This window comes from Dryobates pubescens, chromosome 11 (genome assembly GCF_014839835.1).
Source record: "Dryobates pubescens isolate bDryPub1 chromosome 11, bDryPub1.pri, whole genome shotgun sequence".
NCBI lineage: Eukaryota > Metazoa > Chordata > Aves > Piciformes > Picidae > Dryobates > Dryobates pubescens.
The window spans coordinates 28,153,749-28,177,394 of NC_071622.1; the positions used below are offsets into that span (position 1 = coordinate 28,153,749).

The 23,646-nt window shown below is 46.3% G+C and overlaps 1 protein-coding gene across 1 annotated transcript in view; it reads right to left on the reverse strand.

Annotated features, from left to right (window-relative positions):
* LEPR (leptin receptor) overlaps positions 1–23,646 on the reverse strand; it is a 36,078-nt gene that overhangs the window by 8,024 nt on the left and 4,408 nt on the right. Inside the window, exons 3-12 of the mRNA XM_054165242.1 lie at positions 22,650–22,767; positions 14,821–15,026; positions 14,312–14,457; positions 13,502–13,646; positions 10,655–10,951; positions 9,159–9,276; positions 5,191–5,390; positions 2,467–2,612; positions 2,100–2,256; positions 1,590–1,672 (exon numbers count right to left, since the gene is read on the reverse strand). Of these exons, the coding sequence (XP_054021217.1) occupies positions 1,590–1,672; positions 2,100–2,256; positions 2,467–2,612; positions 5,191–5,390; positions 9,159–9,276; positions 10,655–10,951; positions 13,502–13,646; positions 14,312–14,457; positions 14,821–15,026; positions 22,650–22,767 (1,616 nt within the window). The remainder of the gene's footprint in view (positions 1–1,589; positions 1,673–2,099; positions 2,257–2,466; positions 2,613–5,190; positions 5,391–9,158; positions 9,277–10,654; positions 10,952–13,501; positions 13,647–14,311; positions 14,458–14,820; positions 15,027–22,649; positions 22,768–23,646) is intronic.

Below are 23,646 nucleotides of genomic sequence, written 5' to 3' on the forward strand. Positions count from 1 at the left end.
TTGGAGGTCTTTTCCAACCCAAACAATTCTATGATTCCAGTGAAGGAGGGCTGGGGGGAACAGGTAAACAAACTTTCAGCTTCCTCTAATAACTCACTGCTTTATGTGAGAGTTTTTCAGGGCTGAAAAGCCAGGAGAGATGACTGTTTGCACACTAAACATGGGCAAATAGGAGCAGGCAGGCACTGCTGTGCTTTTTTTCCTCTGTCCTGCAGTAACCTTCTAAGGTAGCTTTGCCCAGTTGACATGCAGTCAGGGTAGTGTTTACACAGGCAGCAGTTTAGGAGTCAGTAGCACATTTTGCTCAGAGATCTTGGTCAGCAGAACTTGGCAGCTGAAGACTGAACCTCATTCTAGCTTACAGTCTGTGACTCCAGGCTGCTCTTTTTTTCGTCTGAGCGTTATAACAAATTGTGGTATAAGTCTGTTCCACGGCATCTGTGTAACTAACACTGAAAATGTAGACTCATAGAAGCATTGAGGTTGGAAAAGGCCTCTAGGATCATCAAGTCCAACCTTCAAAATATTAACTGCAGACAGGGAGAGAGCAGAGAAAGGGTCAGTGTAGCTCCAATACAGCACTGACCCTTGCACTGCCCCAGCACAACCCAGGCAGCAGCTCTGATGTCTGCTCACAAGGAGGCCTGCAGCCAGCCCAGGGGTCTGAGTGCTTTCCTAAAATAGCAAGGGCTGTCAGGTTTCAGGAGTAATGGAACATTCCAAACAGGTGTGATGCATCCCCACACAGCATGGCTGTAGTGCACAAAACTGTGTCTGTGCAAGAGCAACTTGACTGCAAGGTCAGAGGGTCTCACTGCACAAAGATCAGCTCAGTCCAGAAGGCTGCTCTGGGAGCTTCCCAGCTCTGGAAACATGCCTCTGCACACTGGGCTGAGCACACCTACCCCCAGCCATCCACAGCAAGCACAGAAAATCACACAACTGCTTTGGTTGGAAGAGAACTTTAAGACCATCGAGCTCAGTCATTAACCTAGCACTGCCAGCTGGCCCTCAGTACCACATCTACACAGCTTTGAAACCCCTGCAGGGATGGCAACTCCACCACTGCCCTGGGCAGCCTGGGCCAGGCTTTGACAATCATTTTGGTGAAGAAACTGTTCCTCGTGTCCAGTCTAGACCTTCCTTGGTTCAACTTGAGGTCACTTCCTTGTATCCTATCACTTGTTACTTGAGAGAAGAGACAGAGAGCCAGGTCTCCCCTCAGCCTCCCCTCTCCAGGCTGGACAACCTCAGTTTCCCTCAGCTGCTCTTCACAAGACTTGTGCTGTAAACCCTTCACCAGCTTTGTTGCCCTTCTCTGGACCTGCTCCAGTGCCTCAGTGTCCTTCTGGGCATAAAAGGGCCCTAAAGTGAACCCAGGATTTGAGGTGCAACAGCAGGCAAGTTTTTGTCCTACCACATTACTAGTGATAGTGATTAAGGTACAGAACCAGGTCGATGTGTGACAGCTGCAGGGGAGATTAGAGAATAGAAGCAAAAAGGGGAGAGGTGGTGGAAATGACAGCAACAGAAGGGAGCAAAGTACAGGAGAGGATCAAATTGGAAGACTAAAACATAACAGTTCTCACCTTCCATAGGAGAGTAACATTCTTCTGCCTCCTTGCTGGATCCTCAATAATAACTCTCCAAAATTCAGGGCCTTGTGAGGGAGCTGCAAGGTCACAGGACAGTTTGGGTTGGAAGGGACCTTAAAGATTGTCTGCTTCCAACACCCTGACATGGGCAGGGACACCTCCTGCTAGAGCAGGTTGCTCAAAGCCCTGTCCAGCCTGGCCTTTAACACTTCCAAGAATGGGACACTCACAAGCATAGAATCATAGAATTGTTTTGGTTGGAAAAGACATCAAAGATCATTGACGACAATGTCTCTGGGCATCCTGTTTCAGTGCTTCTCCATCCCCACAGTGAATAATTTCTTCCTTCCATCTAGTCTAAATCTCCCGTCTTCCAGCTTGAAGCCACCACCCTTGTCCTATGCCTAGACTCCTTGACAGAGTTCCTCACCACCTCTCCTGTAAGGTGAGAAGTGTCAAACTTCAGACTGAAACTGGACAGAGCAGCGTGCACCCTGAAAGTACCTTTGATATCTTTCACAAGTGTGTGAGCTGGTCTGCTCCAGTCGCTCCAGTAACCTGACCCATCCAGCTCTCTGCAGCGGATCTGAACCACATACTCAACACAAAGCTTCTGAACTTTGATCACAGCTGATTCTGGAGCGTTTGAAACTTCATAATGCTGCAACAGATGTCAAAACAGCAAGAAAAAAAAGAGTAAGAAAAAAAAGGCTGTCTAGAGTCAGAATTCCTGCAAGTGAACCCAGTGAGAAAGGGAAATTCCATTCAAATTCCTTCACTGCACACCACAACTTCCACAAAACCCAGCTAAGGCACCGACTGACACCACTGCCACAAGCCACCCTTCAGTCTGGATGAAAAGGGACAGTACCTCCCAGGTGATGTCTTCCCTGCTCACACCATACTGGATCTGAAACTCCAGGTCGTGTGCGAATATGGGGTTTGTCCAGCTCACCTTCAGCAGCCCAGTGTTCCTGGTGACTTCTGCTGTAATGTTGGAAGGGGGAAGTGGCTTCACTAGATGATTGAAAGAGAAAAAAATAAATGACTGTAATGACTGCATAGAATCATGCAATTGTTTGAGTTGGAAAAACCCCTAAGACCATTGAGTCCAGCTATCAACCCAACACCACCATGGCCGTTAAATCATGGCCTGAAGTGCTATGGCCACAGGTTTCTCCAACATCTCCAGGGATGGTGACTCCACCACCTCTCTGGACAACCTGTTCTGATGCCTGACCACTCTTGCAGGAAAGAAATTGTTCCTCATGTCCAACCTAAACCTCCCTGGCACAATTTCAGGACATCTCCTCTTGTTCTATCATCATGGTTTAATTTCTGCACCGAGGGTGATAGGTAACACATCATGGCCTCTGCTACTCCAAGCAATGATGAACCAGAATGCAGGCAGTGCTGAGCCAGGCAACGCAGACACCAGTCCAGGCTGCCTAGCCCCTCCTCCACTGCAGAATCATTCCTGACTGACACAAGCGATGTTTGCCTGGTGGAAAAGTCATTCTAATTTTGACCCAAACTAAAAATCACCAAAGAAAATCTTAACTTCACATGCAAAAATCACAGAATTGCAGAATGGGAGGGGCTTGAAGGGACCTCTGGAGATCATTGAGTCCAACCTCCCTACCTCCCTGCTAATGCAGGGTCAACTAGAGAAGGTCACACAGAAACACATCCAGCTGAGTTTGGACTCTCCCCAGAGAAGGAGACTCCAGCACCTCTCTGGGCAGCCTGCTCCAGGGCTCCAGCACCCTTAAATTAAAGGCGTTCCACCTCACGTGATCCTGGACAAACTGCTGTGGGTGCCCCTCCTGATCTCCAGCGGTTCCTTCCAGCCCTCACCACGCTGGGATTCTGTGAAAATTAGAAAAAGAAGCTTGTGCTAATCAGGTGGTGAGGGAGGAGAAGAACAATAAACTTGAAGTATGCTTTAAATTGTGGGCAGTGCTCAGAGGAGCATGTTTTGCTTTGCTGTGATGCAGAGCACCTTTCATCCAGTGTAGCTCAATTCTGTTCATGGCTTTTTACTTAAGTAATGCCCACTCTCCTTTCTGGTACCCAAAGCTCCCAAGAGCTCTCTGATTATCAGGCAACCCGCTAATCCAAAAGGCATGAACAGCCCTGTGTGAACCAGAGAGAAACAACTCCCCAAACCCACAAGGCCATCAAATTAACAGCAATAACAGCAATAATTAATTGCCATACCCCACTTACTCTAATGCACTGAACTCTGCCTTCCCTCCCTGTGACACATAATGGATCTGTTTTACCCACAGACATAATAGATGTGCTTGATTGTTCTGCTTTATTTCATGCAGCACTGCTGTGCTCTATCTGCAGGCTTTTCTCCCTACATATGCTCAGTTTGGTGTCCAAACCCCTGTGAACGCTGAGTCACAGACCAGAGAAGATGTGCTTCGCACATTCTGCTCTTTGCAGGCACCCAAACACTGATCCTGCCTCTTGCTTTGACGCAAATGTGTGTTTTCTGTGTGTCACAACTGCAAAAGCAGGAACAGTTGGGTCATTTTCAACTAACAAAGACAGTGCTGCACTGAATCCATGGATAAAGTTAACGGCTAATTGAAGACCTCAGAAAAATTAGGTAACCAAGAACCTTAAAAATTAGATGATATTTAATGTCCTTTCCACCCCAGACCATTCTATACTGCTGTGAAATGAAATTGTCTTTATAAATACGATTTTTGCACCTTCTGTAGATGTCTCTGCAAAACACCCAAAAGGACAAGCATACAAAAGTGGGGTTTAATTTCATAGGTGTTAGCTGCAGCTACAGGATCCCACAATCTCAGCATGGAGGGGGTTGGAAGGGACTTCAGGAGATCATCCAGTCCAATGCCCCTTCTAAAGCAGAGGTACCCACAGCAGCTTGCCCAGCATCACAATGGCCAGCTGGGTTTGGAATCTCTCCACAGAAGGAGACTCCACAACCTCTCTGGGCAATCTTCTCCAGGGCTCCAGCACCTTAACAAAGTTTCTCCTCCTGTTCAGATGGAACCTCCTAGCTTCCCCTTTGTGCCCACTGCCCCTTGTCCTGTCACTGGGCACCACTGACAAGAGTCTGGCCCCATCTTCTTGTCCCCACTACCCTTTAGCTCTCCCTGAACATTGATCAGGCTGCTCTTCTGCAGGCTCAACAGCCCTAGGTCTCTCAGCCTTTCCTCCTCACAGAGATACTTCGGTCCCCTCAGCATATTTGCAGCCCTCACTGGACTCTCTCCAGTAGTTCCCTGTCTCTCCTGAACTGGGGAGCTCAGAACTGGACCCAGTACTTCAGCTGTCGCTTCCCTAGGGCATAGCAGAGGGGCATGAGAACTCTCTTTGACCTGCTTCATGTGCTCCAGGAGATCACTGGCCTTCTTGGCCTCAAGATCACTTTGGTGGCTCAAACCTGCTCCTGTGCCAATAACATTTAATGCAACATCTTTTCAAAAACACTACCAAAGCTCTTTGTCCTTTCCCCAACTCATGTGCTATGAAGAAGCACTTTACCTGCACCTCCTGAGGAATGAAATCCAAGGTGACAAGTGAAGACAGACATGCATGAATCTTGACCTACCCACATCAGCTGGCACGACACAGCTTGGTGAGGACTGGAGTGTTCCTAGGGAGTGCTTAAACTCTACCCACAGGGTATATCCAGACAAAAGAAAAATGGGCTGGAATGTGCACTCGTAAGAATGATTCTGCTGCGAGTGGCATTCTTTCACCTCTGAGTTTGGAGAAATACTTGGGAAGTCAGCACAATAAAGTTTGCTCCTGATAAGAGGAAAAAGAAAACCATCCAGTTACTGCATTGCAAAGATAAAGTGCTCATAGCATCAGCAGAATCCAGCTCTGATGGCAATGCAAAGCAATGGTGACACTGGGACCATCTAGGGGGTCGTGATGATTATTTGGATGGATCTCGAATCTGCATTAAATGGCTAAGTAACAGCACAGTGTTAGTGCTCAAAGATCTGGCTCTGCGCCTGAGAAAAGCAGGACATGAATCATAGCACACAATCACACAGTTGTCTAGGTTGGAGGACACCTTTAAGATCATGGAGTCCAACCATTAGCCCAGCACTGCCAGGTCATGCTAAACCATGTCCCTCAGCACCACATCTACGCAGCTTTGAAACCACTCCAGGATTGGGGACTTCACCACTGTCCTGGGCAGCCTGGGCCAGGGCTCAACTAATCCTTTTGGGGAAGAAATTGTTGCTCGTGTCCAACCTAAACCTTCCCTATTTCAACTAGAGGCCAGTTCATCTTGTCCTTGTTACTTGGGAGAAGAGACCGACCCTAACCTAGCTCCAGTCTCCTTTCAGGGAATTGTAGAGGGAATTTCTCCAGGCTCAGCAAGCCCAGTTCCCTCAGCTGCTCCTCACTAGACCTGCTCTCCAGACTCTTCACCAGCTTCACTGCCCTTCTCTGGATCTGCTCCAGCACCTCAATGTCCTCCCTGAAGTGAGAGGCCCAAAATTGTTCCCAGTATTTGAGGTGTGGCCTCATCAGTGACCAGTACAGGTCAGTCACCTCTCTTGCTCTGCTGGCCACACTATTGCTGATCCAGGCCAGAATGCTGTCAGTGCTCTTGGCCACCTCAGTACACAGTGGCTCATCCTCACCCAGCTGTCAACCAGCACCCCCAGGTCCTCTTCCACCAGGAAGCTTTCCAGCCATGAAAGCTCTCCTCAGTACAAAATATTTTGAAAAGAGACTAAAACAAGGAAAAAACAGGTGTGACAAGAAGAGGCATCTCCAAACACTCATAAATCATGTCCCTTGAGTGGTAGGTGTTAGCAATAAACATAGCAAGGCAGATCTCCAGCCAGGAATCTCCTCCAGCTGGGAATACGACCTCCAAAATACCAACTGGTGTCCAGGAGAAAAGCTGCCACATGGGACACCTACAGTGAAGTCTCCAGGACATGGAAATCCCATAAAAATACTGATTCTGGAGCATGGATTTAAAATCCCACATGGAGTCAGTATGTCAACAGAAGAGATGAGACCCAGACTCTGGATCAAAGAGCAGTGGACACCTTAGCAGAGATGGAAAGTTTTCACTTTTCTCTTAAGCTTGTGCACAGCTCAGAGGTGAGGTGAGAGGAGCCAGACAGGGTGTTAGGTACTCAGCTGAACCACACAAGTTACACTTTAGCTGGAGCTTCCCTCTCCCTGTCCACATGGCTAACACTCATGAAACTGATACCTTGTGCTTGGAAGCTTTGGCTTGGTGCTCTCTGCTGATCATTTCTGTGCTGTTTCTGTTGGCAGCCAAATCAGAACACCAACAGCAAAGCCATCACACCACGCTACTGGGGAGTGCTGGATTTCACCTGAAACATGGAATTGCTTCGGAGTTGCTGCATGCTGCTGGAAAACCTGATGGCTCTGACATCGATGCAACACATTTAACCTCCAGCTTTCATCACGAGGACTTGCCTATGCCCAAGCAAACCCCAACATACTTATGGTGCCTCTTTACAATCAAGCTTGGGCAAGAAAAGGACCTAATTGTTTCACTTGGTTTGAAGCCTGCAAGCATTCAAGTTCTCATTGCAATTTTGTTCAAAATATGTAACGAAATGTTTGCAGCCTGTGCTACTGTTCAGTGTTTGATCTAGCAGGAATGCTGTCACAAATCCCCAGATTATCACCTCCTCCTAGAAAAATAACATTTTTAGTTAAACCTGAGCAGCGAAGAAGTGGGAATAAAAAGCATAGCAAGAGCAGCATGGGTTTCATTTCAAGCTCCCTGCCCAGCAGTGCACTCATTATATTCATATTTGTGAAGACAGTTAAAATCTACCTCAGCAGTCAGCTAGTCACTAATCCTGCCCTAAAAGCCTCCACTTGAGATTCCCAGCATTCCAGCTATGATTTTAGGGCACAAAATTCTGAGAAATATTTGCCTGGGTACTATGAGAGCTCAAAACTTCAGTCCACCTCTAACAGAGAAGACAGAGAGCTTTCCAAAAGGATTAAGGCCCTCAAGGCTGTTTCAAGCTTGTTTGCCAAAACTTTTGCAGATCCAGTCCAGCAGAGCAGCAAAATGAAAGATTTTTTTTCTTTCCTCAGAAATGGTTGTCTGTCTGTCTGTCTGTCTGTCTTGTTTATATAAAGACTGACACAGTTCTAGGAAACTCTCCAACTCAAAATAGTTGTAATGCGAAGGGATTTTTGAGTTTCATGGTGTAAGAAGGGTGTCAGAGGCAATACTAGTGCACATGAATGAAGATCACACCACTGAGTTAATAATCAGGTTTGTATTTTGCAGATCATGTTTGCTTTACACTCCACTTGTCCTGCTCTATTCAAAAGACAAAGTTAAGCCAACTACCTGAAAACAAAACTAGGCCAAAACACTTGACCAAAAGCACAGAAACCAAGGACTGCTCTAGTCACCAAAGATGCCACCTTCAGAAACCAATATTCCCTTTATGACCCAAGATTTGATTCTCCCTTTATAAGCAACTTTTTCTCTCCAAGGTGAATTAAATTCCATCCCTGTATTTGTATCTATTGTCTGTAGGTAGAAAAAAGATATGTGCAGAACCATATGAAAATTGAAGACTGAATGGAGGCTTCAAGAGGTCTACCACAAGACCTCTGGAGGAGACCTCAAGAATCCTACCTCTGACTCAAAGAAGGGTTAAATGCAGAGAATCCTATAATGGTTTGGGTTGGAAGGCACCTGAAAGATCATGTAGTTCCAAATTCCCTGCCATGGGCAGGGAGACCTTCCACTAGAGCAGGTTGCTCAAGGCCTCATCCAGCCTGGCCTTGAACACCTCCAGAGAGGGGGCACCCACAACCTCCCTGGGCAAACTGTTCCAGTGTCTCACCACCCTCACTGGAAAGAGTTTCTTCCTCATCTTCAGTCTAAATCTCCCCTCTTCCAGCTTCAATCCATTCCCCCTTACCTTACAAGCCCTTGTAGAAAGTCCCTTCTCAGCTTTCTTGTAGTCTCCTTCAGGTACTGCTGTAAGGTCTCCCTGGAGCCTTCTCTTCAAACTCAAATGAAATTGTCCAGGGTCCTATCCAACTGACATCTGAAATTCTCCAAGGACAGAGATTCTACAGCCTCTATGGGTCACTGCTCCAGGTCTCAGTCTCACTGTGGATGGGTTTTTGCCTGATTTCCTTCCAATTTCTAGATATGAACAACTAGAAGAATAATTTTTCTAACTGGTACAAGCAAAGCCATCTGCTTTAGGAGAAGTGGCTTCCAAACTGCATCCACAGGTTTTACAGCTGCTGAAGAACATTGTAGAGAGAATCCATGCTACACACTCAGGCACTGGGGGCATGGTTTAGTGGTGGATTTGGCAGTGATGGGTTAACAGCTGGACTCAATGATCTTCAAGGCCTTGTTCAACTTGAGTGATTCTGAGGTTCCATCTACAGTCTCCTTTCTGCACAGGTAGTTAGTATTTCCTTTTGGGCTAAAGTCCAGCTTACAGAAACTTTGTTGTAATAGTACCTTCCAGAACAATGCTTCCCAAACCTAAAGAGTGCATGAAAAGCTCGACATACCTGTAGTATCTTAACTGCAAGGAACTTCCCAGGAGCAGTGTGTTTGGGTTTACAGACCATCTGCAGGTCATTTGAGTTAAATACCCATCTGTTTGACAGGTGATGTTGATATTCACATCTAATTAAACACACCAAAAGTTCATTAAGAAAGAGAGAACTGTTTATTCAAAAAAACATGCATTACAGAATCCCAGCATGGGGGGGTTGGAAGGGACATCTGGAAATCACCCAGTCCACCCCCCTGCTAAAGCTGGGGCACCCACAGCAGCTTGCCCAGCATCACAATGGCCAGCTGGCTTTGGAATCTCCCCAGAGAAGGAGACTCCACAACCTCCCTGGGCAGCCTGTTCCAGGGCTCCAACACCCTCACACCAAAGAATTTTCTCCTGTTCAGGTGGAACCTCCTGGGTGCCACTTTGTGCCACCGCCCCTTGTCCTGTCCCTGGGCACCACTGGCTGTCCCCATCCTTCATCTCTTGCTGAGCATTGATCAGATGCCCTCTCAGGCTGCTCTTCTGCAGGCTCAACAGCCCCAGGTCTCCCAGCCTTTCCTCCCCAGAAATGCTTCAGGCCCCTGAGCAACTTTGAAGCCTCCTCTGGACTCTCTCCAGTACTTCCCTGTCCCTCTTGAACTGGGGACCCCAGAACTGGATTCAGTGCTCCAGAGAAGGCCTCACTAGGGCAAAGTAGAGGGGGCGTAGTTGCTGGAGACCACTGAAGAGTCTGTCCCCTCAATAAAACTGAAGTTTAACATGGAAATATTCACAGAATCACAGAGTGCTAGGGGTTGGAACACACCTCTGAAGATCATTGGATCCACCCCCCACTGCCCAAGCAAGATCACCTAGAGCAGGTGACAGGAACTCATCCATATTCTGACCTTACTATTAATTATTTAGCAGGTTGAGGGAGGTTCTCCCCCCCACTCTACTCTGCCCTGGTGAGGCTGCATCTGGAATATTGTGTCCAGTTCTGGATCCCTCAGTTCAAGAAGGGCCTCAGGGAACTGCTTGAAAGAGTCCAGTGACAGCCACAAAGATGATGAAGGGAGTGGAACCTCTCTTTTGTGAGAAAAGGCTGAGGGAGCTTGGGCTTTTTAGGTTGAAGAGGAGACTGAGGGGTGACCTCATTCACATTTATAAAGATGTGAAGGGCAGTGTCAGGAGGATGGAGTCAGGCTCTGCTCAGTCATGTTCAGTGATAGGACAAGGGCAACAGGTGCAAGCTGGAGCAGAGGATGTTCCACATGAACATAAGGCAAAACTTTTTCACTATGAGGGAGACAGAGCACCTGAACAGGCTGCCCAGGGTGGCTGTGGAGTCTCCTTCTCTGGAGACACTCAGAATCTGCCTGGGCATGTTCCTGTGTGACCCGCACTAGGTGATCCTGCTCTGAGAGGGGGGTTGTGCTGGATGATCTTTTGGGGTCCCTTCCAACCCCTAACATTCTGTGAAAATGCACCAAACTGTAAACTGAAAAGCATGTGGACTCTTACCTACTACATAAAGTTCAGCATATGTCTGGTGGCATTCCCTGCTGTGGTGGCAACAGTACAAGGCGTTATAGAAGAAACTCCCTCTAGGTTTGGTGGCTTTCAAGTTGGAAAGAGTCACTTTGCTTACATGAGCATTCACCAGCCTGTACTGACTTGCTGGGATTTCTTCTGCCAAGTTCAACCACCACACGATCTCCTTGGACTCTACAGGCTTGGTTTGGTTTTTATAGATGCAGTGAAAGGAAACGTTGGAACCAACACTGGTCAGCAGCTTAGGAGGGAAGTAGAGGACTTCAGCTGCATAGAAAGGAGAAATGAAAAAAAAAGGGGGGGAAATCCTTTGAGATTAGAATCTGAACTAAAAAGCATAAAAGCACCACAATAGAAAATATAATCATGCAGGGAATCATAGAATGGCTTAAGTTTGAAAGGGCTTTAGAGATCATATACTCCAGCCCCCCTGCCGTGGGCAGGGACACCTCTTAACTAGACTTGGTTGCACAAGGCCTTATCCAGCCTGGCCTTGAACACCTCCAGGGAGGGGGTATCCACGACCTCCATTGGCAACCTGTTCCAGTGTCTCCCACCCTTGTACTGATGAACTTCTTCCCAAGACCCAGTCTACACCTACTCTCCCTCAGCTTCTAACTATTTCCCTTTGTCCTGTTGCTAGACACCCTTATGAAAAGCCTTTCTCCAGCCTTCCTGTAGGATCCCTTCAGGTATTGGAAGTCATCCTCAAGGTCCCCCTGGACTCTTCTCTGGGGTGAACAATCTCAGCTCCCTCAAACTATCCTCACAGCAGAGGTGCTCCAGCCTTTGGATCATCCTAGTGGCCCTCCTCTGGACTCACTCCAATAGTTTTATGTCCTTCTGATGACGGGACACCAGAAGCAGATGCAGTATTCAAGGTGAAGTCTAAATTTTCTACTTCTTAATTATTATTCATAACTACACAGGAGAAGGGTAGGAATGAGCCTTTGACTGTTTCCCTTCATAAGTGCTGTTTGTAAATTCAAATCAAAATAATCAAAATTATTATTGTTCAATCAGAATTATTATGGGTTTCATATCCCCCAGGGAAACAAAACCAAAAAATAATCAATGAGCAGAAAAATCACCACCAATGAGGAGGAAAAGCTCTGTGTGTGCTCTCAGTGCAGTGAAAGCATACAGCAGCACAAGGGAAAGAAGGAACCTGAAAGGGGCCTACAAGAAAGCTGGGGAGGGACTTTTTACAAAGGCTTGTAGTGACAGAATGAGGGGGGATGGATTGAAGCTGGAAGAGAGGAGATTTAGACTGGAGATTAGGAAGAAATTCTTTGCAGTGAAGGTAGTGATATACCAGAACAGGCTGCCCAGGGGGGTTGTGGATGCCCCCTCCTCCGAGGTGTTCAAGGCCAGGCTCGACAGCCTTGATCAACCTGCTCTTGCAGGAGGTGTCCCTGCCCATGACAAGGGGGTTGTAACTTGATGATCTTTCAGGTCCCTTCCAACCCAAACCATTCTATGAATTTATGCCTTCCTTGAGTCAGAGGTAGAACTCTTGAGGTCTCATCAACTGGTCTTGAGGTCTCATCAATTGGTCTTGAGGTAGACCTCTTGAAGGCTCCATTCAATCTCCAATTATTTATGTTTTTTGCATTGTTATTTCTATCTACAGACAGCAGATGAAAGTACAGGCATGGAATTTAATTTACCCAGACAGAAAAGGTCTTGCTTATAAAGTAAGAATCAAATCTTGGGTCATTCTATGAATCCTATGGGCTGCTGTAGATTAAATCTTGGGGAACCAGAACACTTGTGCTTTTCACTCAGCCCACATTCTGAAGGCAGCAGATCAGCTCATTTCAGTACTGCAACAAGTACCTACAACCTGGAAAGGGGAGGCTTCTGTAACTCATACCACAAACACATACACCACAGATTTTAGTGTCACAAAACGGTCCTCAGGTGGAAGTGAAAGATCCCAATCACAAAAGCTATGTTTCTGTTTGGAAAATCAAAATCTAACTCTTTGAACCCTGCAAGGATGCTGAAATCATGCTGGGTGAAGCTTTACTGTAAGACTGGGACACAGATTTGGAGAGAATTGCTAATCACTAGATGGGGAGAGAGGACTGAAAAAGAATAAACGAAATATAAGAGTCAGGCTTTCCAGTACATACTAATCCTGCTCCTATCGAAGTCAGCAGGAGATTAATGTCTCAAACCCCCATTTTTAGAATCTCAGCAGTGGAGTTAATGCCAAGTCATAGCAGTGACACATTAAATAATTCATCTAGGCACAAAGGCACTGAATTTGCACAGCGTGTAAACATGCACAAGCTCAGTCCCAATCACTCAGGCACTTACGGGAGCTACAGGTGTTAGCCGCTTGCCGAAGAGGGACAGTTGGCCCAAAGCCAACCAGAAAAGTCTTAACAGGTCAGCTTTGCTTTCCAGAGCATTCAAGTTGCAAGATGAACTTTCATGCTCAAACCAAGCCATAGTTGCGTTCATAAGTGATTTGCACCATGTGCTTCTCTCCAAGGTGTTTCTGCTGACCCTCCTTCTCCAACTGTTCAGATTCTAGACGGTCTAGTCCTCTGGATTTGCTGCGTCAGCAGATGTAGCAATCAAGAGGAGGAAAAAACCATAGAATCACAGCATGGTTTGGGTTGCAATGGACCTGAAAGATTATCAAGATCATTCTGTGATCTAGTTCAAATCCCTCTGCAATGGCCAGGGACACCTCCTACTAGAGCAGGTTGCTCAAGGCTCCGTCTAGAACATTGTTCTTGAGCAAACTAAACTGGAATTCTGAAAAGCCTGCTCACTGCCCATAAGCAGCTGCAGGTGACCTACCTCCCAAGCTGAGGTTATATGATGTGCTCCACTCACTCCAGAACCCTGGACCATGACGGTTCCTGCTCCGCACTTGAACCAAGTATGAAGAATCAAGTAGCAGGTTGTCTACAACCAGGGAAGTTTCTAGAGCAGCCTGAACCATCTGTTGGATCATCAGAAGTCATTATTGTGGTATAATGAAAGAGACAGAGAGAACCAAAGCAAATCATCTGGAGAGTGGGGTTTAGGTAGCAAGTTGGGTAGAAAAAGCTTTTTTTCTTTAAATTTACTGTAAATATGAACATGGTCAAGATTGTGAAAACTAACTTACTTCATTATGGACTACTAATTAATAGCCATATTCCAGAGCCAGCTGCATGGTAACAACAGCAACAAACCAATTCACTAACAAAAGCTAGAAGTATTAAATATGTCTGGTAGTGTCATGGAGTTTGGGGGTTGATGAAAGAGGAGAGCTTTGCCTTTACACATAGATTGCAGTTCCTTTGTAAGGCCCAATAAGGAGATGGCTTTTTCATCATTGCATAGTGTAACAGGTGTCAAGTCCACTACACTGATGATGTTTACCAGGGTCTACTGAACACACCAGCTCAGGAGAAACCAGTGTGCCACATCCAGCTCCACTAGACTAGCCATGATGCTCAACCCACCAGAGCCACTGCCCAAGGAGAATGGTAAGAGACCCTGGGTACTGGATTGGGTTGACAACATCTTAGGTCCTGGATTGGATTGGTACGAGATCCCAGGTTCTGGGCCCACTGACCTGCACTGCTCTGTCATAAAACCAAGCAAGAAGAGCTGACTCACCTGCCAGCCACTTTGACCTGAGTTTGTAGAGATCTTCACTTCATACTGAAGCAGGTATGGCATCAGAACAGGATCAGACCAGCAGATCTTCACTTGACCTTTCTCTGTCATTTCTAGATGCAGGTTCAGAGGAGGCTCAGGCTTTACTGTGGAAAAAATTACAAGCTTACCACTACCCTTACAGCCTGTGGCTGCTGATGGTGATAGGCTGTTTCAGAGGTCTCCTTCATACATTCTCTTTGAACTCTGTGCTTAGGAGCTGCTCCACAGGCAGTGTGTGACAGAGTAACCTTGTGTGAGGTCACTGGGAAAGCACACCCTGGCACTGTTGCATTTTAGTTATCAGGATCTGCAATTTGACCTAAAGTTTGCCTTAAAACCACATGAATTTATTGCCATGATGACTAGATGACCTTTAAAGGTCCCTTCCAACTCAAACCAGTCTGTGGTGCTATGATCCTGCTGCTGTTCTCCACTAAAAAAAGCTTTAAAACACAGGTCACACATACCTATGTCTATGGGCTTAACTGACATCAAAGGTGACCACAGAGGTGTCACACCAACTGTCATCTCCAGCCACATGATGTAGGTGTAGTTGAGTCTCAGAGAAGGCACACAGCACTTGCAGTTGTCAGACCCACTGCAGTCACACTGAGCAACCAGCACAGGCCCCTTCAGAGAACTTGTAGAGACATCTTCCAGTGATAGCTCTGATCTACAAAGGGAAAAAGAGACAAACCATAAAGCAGTTCTTTCTCTAGTCTGTCAATAGGGGAGGTTTGGCCATCTGGGTAAGGTTTATTTACCAAAACAGTGATAATCACTAAATACATGAAAAAGTTTTAAAAGCCATTAATTATAACCAATTGATTTGACTTTGCTGCTTCTCCCATTTTAAGTGGTTTCCAAGTTATTTCATAGGTTTGGCTTTGAAACAAATGTTCTACCTGTAGTTTACTCATTCTGGTTCACTAGTTTCTGGTCCCTGATGGTCACCATTACTAGATACTTCCTCAGCAGACAGAGCTAGTTTACCTTACAGTGGCCTAATTCCAGCTCTCTGCCACCCACTCCAGAGATCAAGTTTAATTAATTCCCATTCTCAAGGCACTGAAACAAAATCTAAACAATTCATTATTCCCTCCAGCTTCTCCCACAGTCAAACATTACAAGGAAGATAATCATAGAATGCTAGGGGTTGGAAGGGACCTCCAGAGATCAAGTCCCAGCTCCCCACAAAGCAGGACCACTTAGGGCAGGTCACACAGGAACACATCCAGCTGGGCTTTGAAACTCTCCACAAAAGGAGACTCCACAACCTCTCTGGGCAGCCTGCCCCAGGGCTCCAGCGCCTTCACACCAAAGGTTTTTCTCATGCTGAGATGGAATTTCCTGTGACTGTGTCTATGTCCATTGCCCCTCATCTTATCACTGGGTATCACTGAAGAGAGACTGGCTGCATCCTCCTGACAGATACCTTTCAGATATTTGTAGACACTGATAAGGTCTCCCCTCACAGCCTTCTCTTCTGCAGGCTCAACAGCCCCTGGTCTCTCAGCCTTTCCTCCTCACAGAGATGCTCCAGGCCCTTAACCATCCTCATAGCTCTCCAGTGAACTCTCTCCAGCAGGTCCCTGTCCCTCTTGAACCAAGGAGCCAGAACCTTAAACAATGTTCCAGATTTGGTCTTACCTAGGACTGATAGAGGGGGAGAAGAACCTCCCCAAACCTGCTGGACACACTCTTCTTAGTGCACCCAAGTATACTATTGGCCTTCTTGGCCACCAGGGCACATTGCTGTCCCATGGATAGCTTATAATTATCAAAAACAACTACTCAAGGGACTAAAACAAGTTTGGGAATAACTGAAGGCTGAAGAACTCCACCTTGCAGAAGAGGTCTCACTGATAATTTTCAATAGCTTAGAATATTTGAAATGAGAAGACATCTGCTTCCTCCAGAAGTCTTTACACTGTGCAGTTAATTCCAAGAGAAGGCTTGAATTATCTGCCTGCATGGGACATTTGTCTGTGAGATGGTCTGGTGTCTCCTGGAAAGGAAATTATTTACTCACACATTACTACAATTGTCTTAGGCAGGCTCACAGGAAGGATTTAGTAACTCGTAACGTTTTGCTTACAGTGCTTTTCAGGGCAAAGCTCCTGGGACTATTTTTGACTGAATGTTCAGATTTAGCTTCAAGCTATTTTTTTCCCTCCCTTTTTTGTTTTTCTTTTTATTAACACTGCTTCCTTGAGAGCTTAACACACACAGGTTTGGATTGCATAATCCACTGCCAAAACTGCATACGCTAAGATAACAACCCCATGGATGCTCCAGGCTTGGGGAACACTGGCTGGAAAGCTGCCCAGTAGAAAGGACCTGAGGGTGTTGAGCAACAACAACTGAAAATGAGCCAGTGTGTGCCTAGGTGCCCAAGCAGGCCACCAGCAACCTGGCCTCATCAGCAATGGTGTGAGCAGCAGGACCAGGGCAGGGATTGTCTCCCAGCACTCAGCACTGGTGAGGCCACACCTCAAATACTGGGTGCAGTTTTGCATCCCTCACTCCACGAAGGACATTGAGGTGCTGGAGTGGGTCCAGAAAAGGGCAAAGCTGGTGAAGGGTCTGGAGAACAGGTGAAGAGCAGCTGAGGGAACTGGGGTTGTTCAGCCTGGATACAAGGAGACTGAGGGGAGACCTTCTGGCTCTCTACAACTCCCCAAAAGGAGGCTGGAGCCAGGTGGGTGTTGGTCTCTCCTCCCAAAGAACAAGACGCAGGACAAGAGGTAATGGCCTCAAGTTAACACCAGGAGAGGTTTAGGTTGGACATTAGAAGAAACTTCACTGAAAGGGTTTTCAGTGGAACAGGTTTCCCAGGGAGGTGGTTGAATCTCCATCCCTGGAGGTGCTGAAGAGGCAGAGATGTGGTGCTGAGGGACATGATTTAGCACCAGCCTTGGCAGAGTTAGAGAATGGTTGGATTCAATGATCTCAAAGGTCTCTTCCAACCAGAAGATAAACTTTAAGTTTCAAACAACTACCAGCTGCATGGTTTAATCCATGTTTCCTGAATAGCTTAATCAGATTTTCTAATGATGATTTTGATAGATTGCAAATCAAATAAATGCCATGTTTTCAATCTCCAGGGACTCTACCCAAACTATTCTCCACTTATGAATTACATTCAGCACAAGTAGGCACAAAACTGCTTCTATTTTCAGAGTAATAAGAAGTTCCCCAAGTGTTCTTCATTCTCATTTCTACTCCACAGTTACTCTCTGGGCTCCTTCAGCACAGACACATTTCTGGTGCACTGCAGGTATCCAGTGACCCAGGCCTCCTTCAGGGAGTGGATTTAACAGTGTGAACACTTCATGGGCAAAATTCTCACAGCAAGAAGGCCAAGGCAAATCCTGACAGTTCAACCATCCTGGATTCCTTCCTGTTCCAGACATCTCACCCTTACCAAAAAAAGAGCTTGTTTTGAATTGTTCTGAAGTAATCTTGGCATTATTGCTGTATAGTAAGGGTTTGTTTCATTAATTCAGAGAAAGAACTTCAAGAATAAGAACTTTTCTGTAAATGGTTTAAATAGTTTTAGAGTTGGCATGGCTCCAGAGGGCACAAAACTCTACATTTGCAGAAGAGCTAGGGGATAGAAGGGACCTCTGGAGATCATCCAGTCCAACCCTGCTGCTAAAGCAGGGGCACCCACAGCAGCTTGCCCAGCATCACAATGGCCAGTGGGGTTTGGAAGCTCTCCAGAGGAGAATCTACAACCTCTCTGGGCAGCCTGCTCCAGGGCTCCAGCACCTTCACACCAAAGAATTTTCTCCTCCTCCTCAGGTGGAACCTCCTGGGTTCCAGTTTGTGCCCATTGCCCCTTGTCCTGTCTTTGAGCACCACTGAGAAGTGTCTGGCCTCACCCTCTTGCCCTTCTCCCTTTAGATATATTAAGGAGCTCTTGCTGAGCATTGATCATATCCCCTCTCAGGCTGCTCTTCCGCAGGCTCAACAGCTCCAGGTCTCTCAGCCTTTCCTCCTCACAGAGATGCTCCAGGCCCCCCAGCATCTCTTTCCTTGTGTTAAATCTGGTACATTTAATCAGCTGTAGAACACATGGGAAATGGGCGTAATTCACTGATGCTGGTACCACAACCTGCCCTACTTACAAAACAAAAGGTCAAAACCTGAAGAGAAGCTGGAAGTGAACAAAGTGCTAATGGATTCTGGGGATGGGCTCAGGCAAATCACCCCAACTGGGACTGAAGGGCACACACAACACAGACATTGATCTCCTTTAATCAGGGCCCCACTCCTCTCATCAGTCTCTGATCAACACACACATCATGCATACACCTTACTTCTAGGATACTATTTGAGTATTTTCAGTAACACTGACCTCACAGCACCTGCACTCTGCAGCTGTGACCCCAAGAGCCCTGTGGGTTCCTATCCAGATGTAGTGTACATTGCTTAGTGCTGCAGTCAGTCAAGACTGACATTCCTGAAGTAATTTTTACCAGGACTCACAGACTCCTTTAGGACAGGAGAATTATGGAACTTTCTGCTGATGGTATCTGGCAGACATACAGCTTTTAAAGTACTTGGAACAGTTCTGTTTGTATAGTTGTGGTTCCACTGCTTTCCCCTGAATTTGCTTTCAAAGACTTCATGGAATTCTCTTTTAAGTTCCCCTGCTTTCTAGTGTTGCTCACAGATTGTGTTAGTCTCAAAAACCCCACAATTAGTCCGTACAAGTGTGGGCTTTGCATCAAACTCTGGTCTTCAGTCTGGTCTCTCTGGAAAGGAGTTACTACCACACATCTTTCTCCTATCATTCCTAATAATTGTTTCAACTTCTAACCATCAAACTGAGCTTAGTTGCACCCAGGTAACCACCTGTGTACAGGGGGGAAAAAACCAAACAACAGCATTCCTCCCCATGCTGTGTTGTGTGGATGGAACCTTCTAGCTCTCTACTACTCCCTGAAAGGAGGCTGGAGCCAGGGGGGGGTTGGTCTCTTCTCCCAAGAAACAAGTGATAGGACTCAACTTGTGTCAGGAGAGGTTTAGGTTGGATATTAGGAAAAATTGCTTCACAGTAAAGGTTTTCAGGCAGTGGAACAGGCTGCCCAGGGAGGTGGTAGAGTCACCATTCCTGGAGGTATTTAAAAGACTCATGGATGTGGTGCTGAGGGACATGGTTTAGTGGCAGTGGCTTAGCAGCAGTGGTGAGATTGTGAGCTCTTGGCAAGCAGTTGGACTTGATCTCAAAGGTCTCTTTCAACCTCAACAGTTCTATGATTCTACAACAAGAGGAAATGGCTTGAAGTTGTACTAGAGGAGGTTTAGGTTGGACATGAGGAACAATTTCTTCCCCAAAAGGGTTGTCAAAGCCTGGACCAGGTTGCCCAGGGCAGTGGTGGAGTCTCTATCCTTAGAGGAATTGAAAAGCCATGGAGATATGGTGCTGAGGGATGTGGTTTAGTGGTGACCTGGCAGTGCTGGGATAACGTTTGAACTCAATGATCTCCAAGGCCTCTTCCAATCCAAATCACTCTATGATTCTCTCACAAATAAGATCACCATTGCACCTTTCCTTTCAGTCTCTCTATATAGTGGTGTTGCAGTGGTACCTCTGCTAGGAGCTGACAGAGCAAATCTGTCTGGGGTTCTAAGGACTGTCAATAATCATCTCTCAACAACACTTTCCGGAACAAGCCACCCTGTTAGACTGCAGAACATCTAATGGTTGCCAAATTCATGAAAGGATAAGTCTCTAACACAAGGTTTTCCAGCTGAAGGCTGAAGGCAGCTCCACGTGTAACTGATGCACTCAACTGAGGCAAATTGCATGATTTATCCTTAAAAACACAGGAACCTAGGACAGAAATAGGAGCACATCCCATACCTCACCATCAGCTGGAAGAGAAAATTATCATCAGTGCTCACAACCACACTGGGAGCATTCAACTATGTCACCACAAATGGATTCTTCAGGCTAATCGATTCCAGTTCATGTAATTAACCATCACAGAATGGTTTGGTTTGGAAGGGACCTGAAAGATCATATAGTTCCAAGCCCTCTGCCATGGGCAGGGACACCTTCCACTGGACCAGGTTGCTCAAGACCCTGTCCAGCCTGGCCTTGAACACTTCTAGGAAGGGGCATCCACAACCTCCCTGGGCAACCTGTTCCAGTGTCTCACCACCCTCACTAAAGAATTTCTTCCTCACCTCCAGTCTAAATCTCCCCTCTTCCAGCTTCAATCCACTCTCCCTCATCCTAGCACTACATGTCTTCGTAAAAAGTCCCTCCCCAGCTTTCTTGTAGGCCCCTTTAAGTACTGGGAACAAAGATTAGATGGATGGATGGATGGATAATCAATTCTTCCATAGGGTTTACAGCATTCCTAGAATCACAGACAATAAATAAACAAACAAATAATCCTTTCATAGGGTTTACAGCATTCCCAGACTCACACATAACAAACAATCAATCCATCCTTTCATAGGGTTTACAGCATTCCCAGACTCACACACAACAAACAATCAATCCATCCTTTCATAGGGTTTACAGCATTCCCAGACTCACACACAACAAACAATCAATCCATCCTTTCATAGGGTTTATAGCATTCCCAGACTCACACACAACAAACAATCAATCCATCCTTCCATAGGGTTTACAGCATTCCCAGACTCACACACAACAAACAATCAATCCATCCTTTCATAGGGTTTACAGCATTCCCAGACTCACACACAACAAACAATCAATCCATCCTTTCATAGGGTTTACAGCATTCCTAGAGTCACGAGCAATCACAGAATGCCAGATGTCTCTTCCCAAGGACATGCTGCTAGAGAAGAGAAAACCCCTATCACAACCTTTGCTTGAGCCTCTTACTGAATACTGGCACAGAACTGGTTTGAAACAAACCATTTTGTAGCATAACACTGGTTTGGTGAGAGCAGACCACTTTCTACTCAAAGTCACTTGATATCATTTACAAGCAGGCAAAGTGTGGACATGTAAAGTAAGAGGACACTTCTTCAACACTGAGAAAAATATCAAAAGCTGTTGAGCACCCAAGCCTTTTTGGTGTATTCTTCTAGGTCATTATTTTTGTACCTTGCCTGTCCTATCTGTGAGAACTCTGGCTTCATCCCCAGGCTCCCAAGGAGTAACACATGCCAGGAATGCATATTTTTAAAACTGGGAATGTTGTCAAGGCATTTTGGCTCATGCAAATAGAATGTTAAGGTATCAGCAAGCCAGCAGGGAAAGCTGTCACCTCACCAAAAATCTGAAGGGCTTTGCTAGCTCTTCTCCTGGAACATAGGGACCCAAAAAGAGACATATTAATATGAAATGAGGCAGTGAAACGAGTCCTCCAATGTCAGGGACTGCACTTGGCCTTTGCACCAGAAAGTAACTGAATCCAGAAATGCCACCAGCACTTGGGGGAGGCTGTAGGGCCTGCTTTCATAAATACAACCAAACAGTTTGGGTTGGAAAGGACCTCATCTAATCCAAGCCCCCTGCAGGCAGCAGGGACATGTGCAATTAGAGCAAGTTGCTCAGGTCCCCAAACAGCCTATCCTGCAATGATTCCAGGGATGGGGCTTCTACCACCTCTCTGGGCAGCCTGGGACAGGCTCTCACCACCCTCAAGGTCAAACATTTCTTCCTTCTCTCCAGTCTGAATCTCCTTCTTCTAGTTTCAAACCATGCCTCCTTACCCTGTCACAACAGGCCCTGCGCAAAGGTCTGTCCCCAGCTTTCTGATGGGCCCCTTGAAGCACTGAAAGGCCACCAGAAGGTCTCCCTGGAACCTTCTCTTCTCCAGACTGAACAAGCCCAACTCTCTCAGCCTGGCCTCACAGTAGAGGGCTTCCAACCCTCCCATCATTGCTGTGGCCTCTTCCACTACAATAGGTGCATGCCTCTGCTGTGCTGAGGATTCCAGAGCTGGCCCCGGAACTGCAGGTGGGGTCTCAGCAGAGGGAAGCAGAGGGGCAGAATCCCCTCCCTCCACCTGCTGCCAATGCATGCATTGTGACACTGAATTCCCTTCATAATACAATGAACCTCTTCACCCCAGCTGGGACTCAAACTGGAATCCAGGAGATTCCATCTGAACATGAGAAGAAACTTCTTTGCTGTGAAGGTGCTGACTAAGATAAGAAAAAGCTGCATAAAATGTCATCTGCTTGCAAAGCCAACACTGCCACTGTGCTACAAACTTGAGAGGCCAATGTTGATGTTTCAGAAGATGCTTTCAGACTTCTAACACTACCAGTGCCAAATTGAACAGTCTGTACTTACACAGCATAGAAAAGATTAACCTTCAAGTCAGCTCTCAAGTACGACTTCAAAACCCACAGGCTACAAACCAAGAGGTCCAGCTTGCCTGTAATCCAACACTCCACGTTCCAGCTGGAATCTGAACAAAAGGAAAGGATTAAACATTGTGAGCTGTGTTAAAACCAACAAAACCAGGACAGAATTCACTCACAGAGAGAGGACAAGCAGCAGATATTCATGAAGGTGAGCCTGGACCACAAGTGTGCAGATGCTTCTGAGTAATCCTTGCCGAAATGGGCAGCTGTTATTAGAGAAGGAATACATTTTGCCAGGTTTTGTGGACAAGGCCACAAGGGGAAGAAGGAAATCAAGCTGCTGGCTGAAGGTTTTGCTGCTGTTAACTGGTACAGCCTCGATGTGGCTGTACTGGGTACACTTTGTGGACACACAGGCAGCTGTACTGCAGACACAACACAGCAAACTGAGTGTGGCAGCCTTTAAGAGATTTGTTCCATGGGACTGCTCTTGTAAAATGAAATTCTCCTCTTCTGAGGTCAAGAAGATTCTTGCCACTGACAGTAGTTGGCCAACAGGCCAGAGACTGTGATTTACAGGAGAAAAACAGGCTAGGAAAAAAGAATTCAACCTAAACCATGTACAGATCCTTACTAAGGCAAAAAAGATGGCATTTGCTCTCCATCTTCCCCTCTCCTGAAAGAGTTTAAAGCCCATATCCAGCAAAATATTTCAAGTATTTCTCATAGTGTCTAAAGCCCTTTGAAGCTCTGGCCTTACCTCCTCATCTGCAGTGCTACATATTTCATTTTGAACTCCCTTATAGCCAGCCAACATTTTTTAACTCCCCTCTTTGAAACTGTGCTATACAAATTCCTTCATCTTACACTACAGACTTTTTAGGAAGGATTTCACCCTGTGATGTTGTCTGCTCTGGATGAAATAATAATTCATGCAATCCAGCCCCTGTCCTCCCAAATAACAACAGCCCCCAACCATTCTT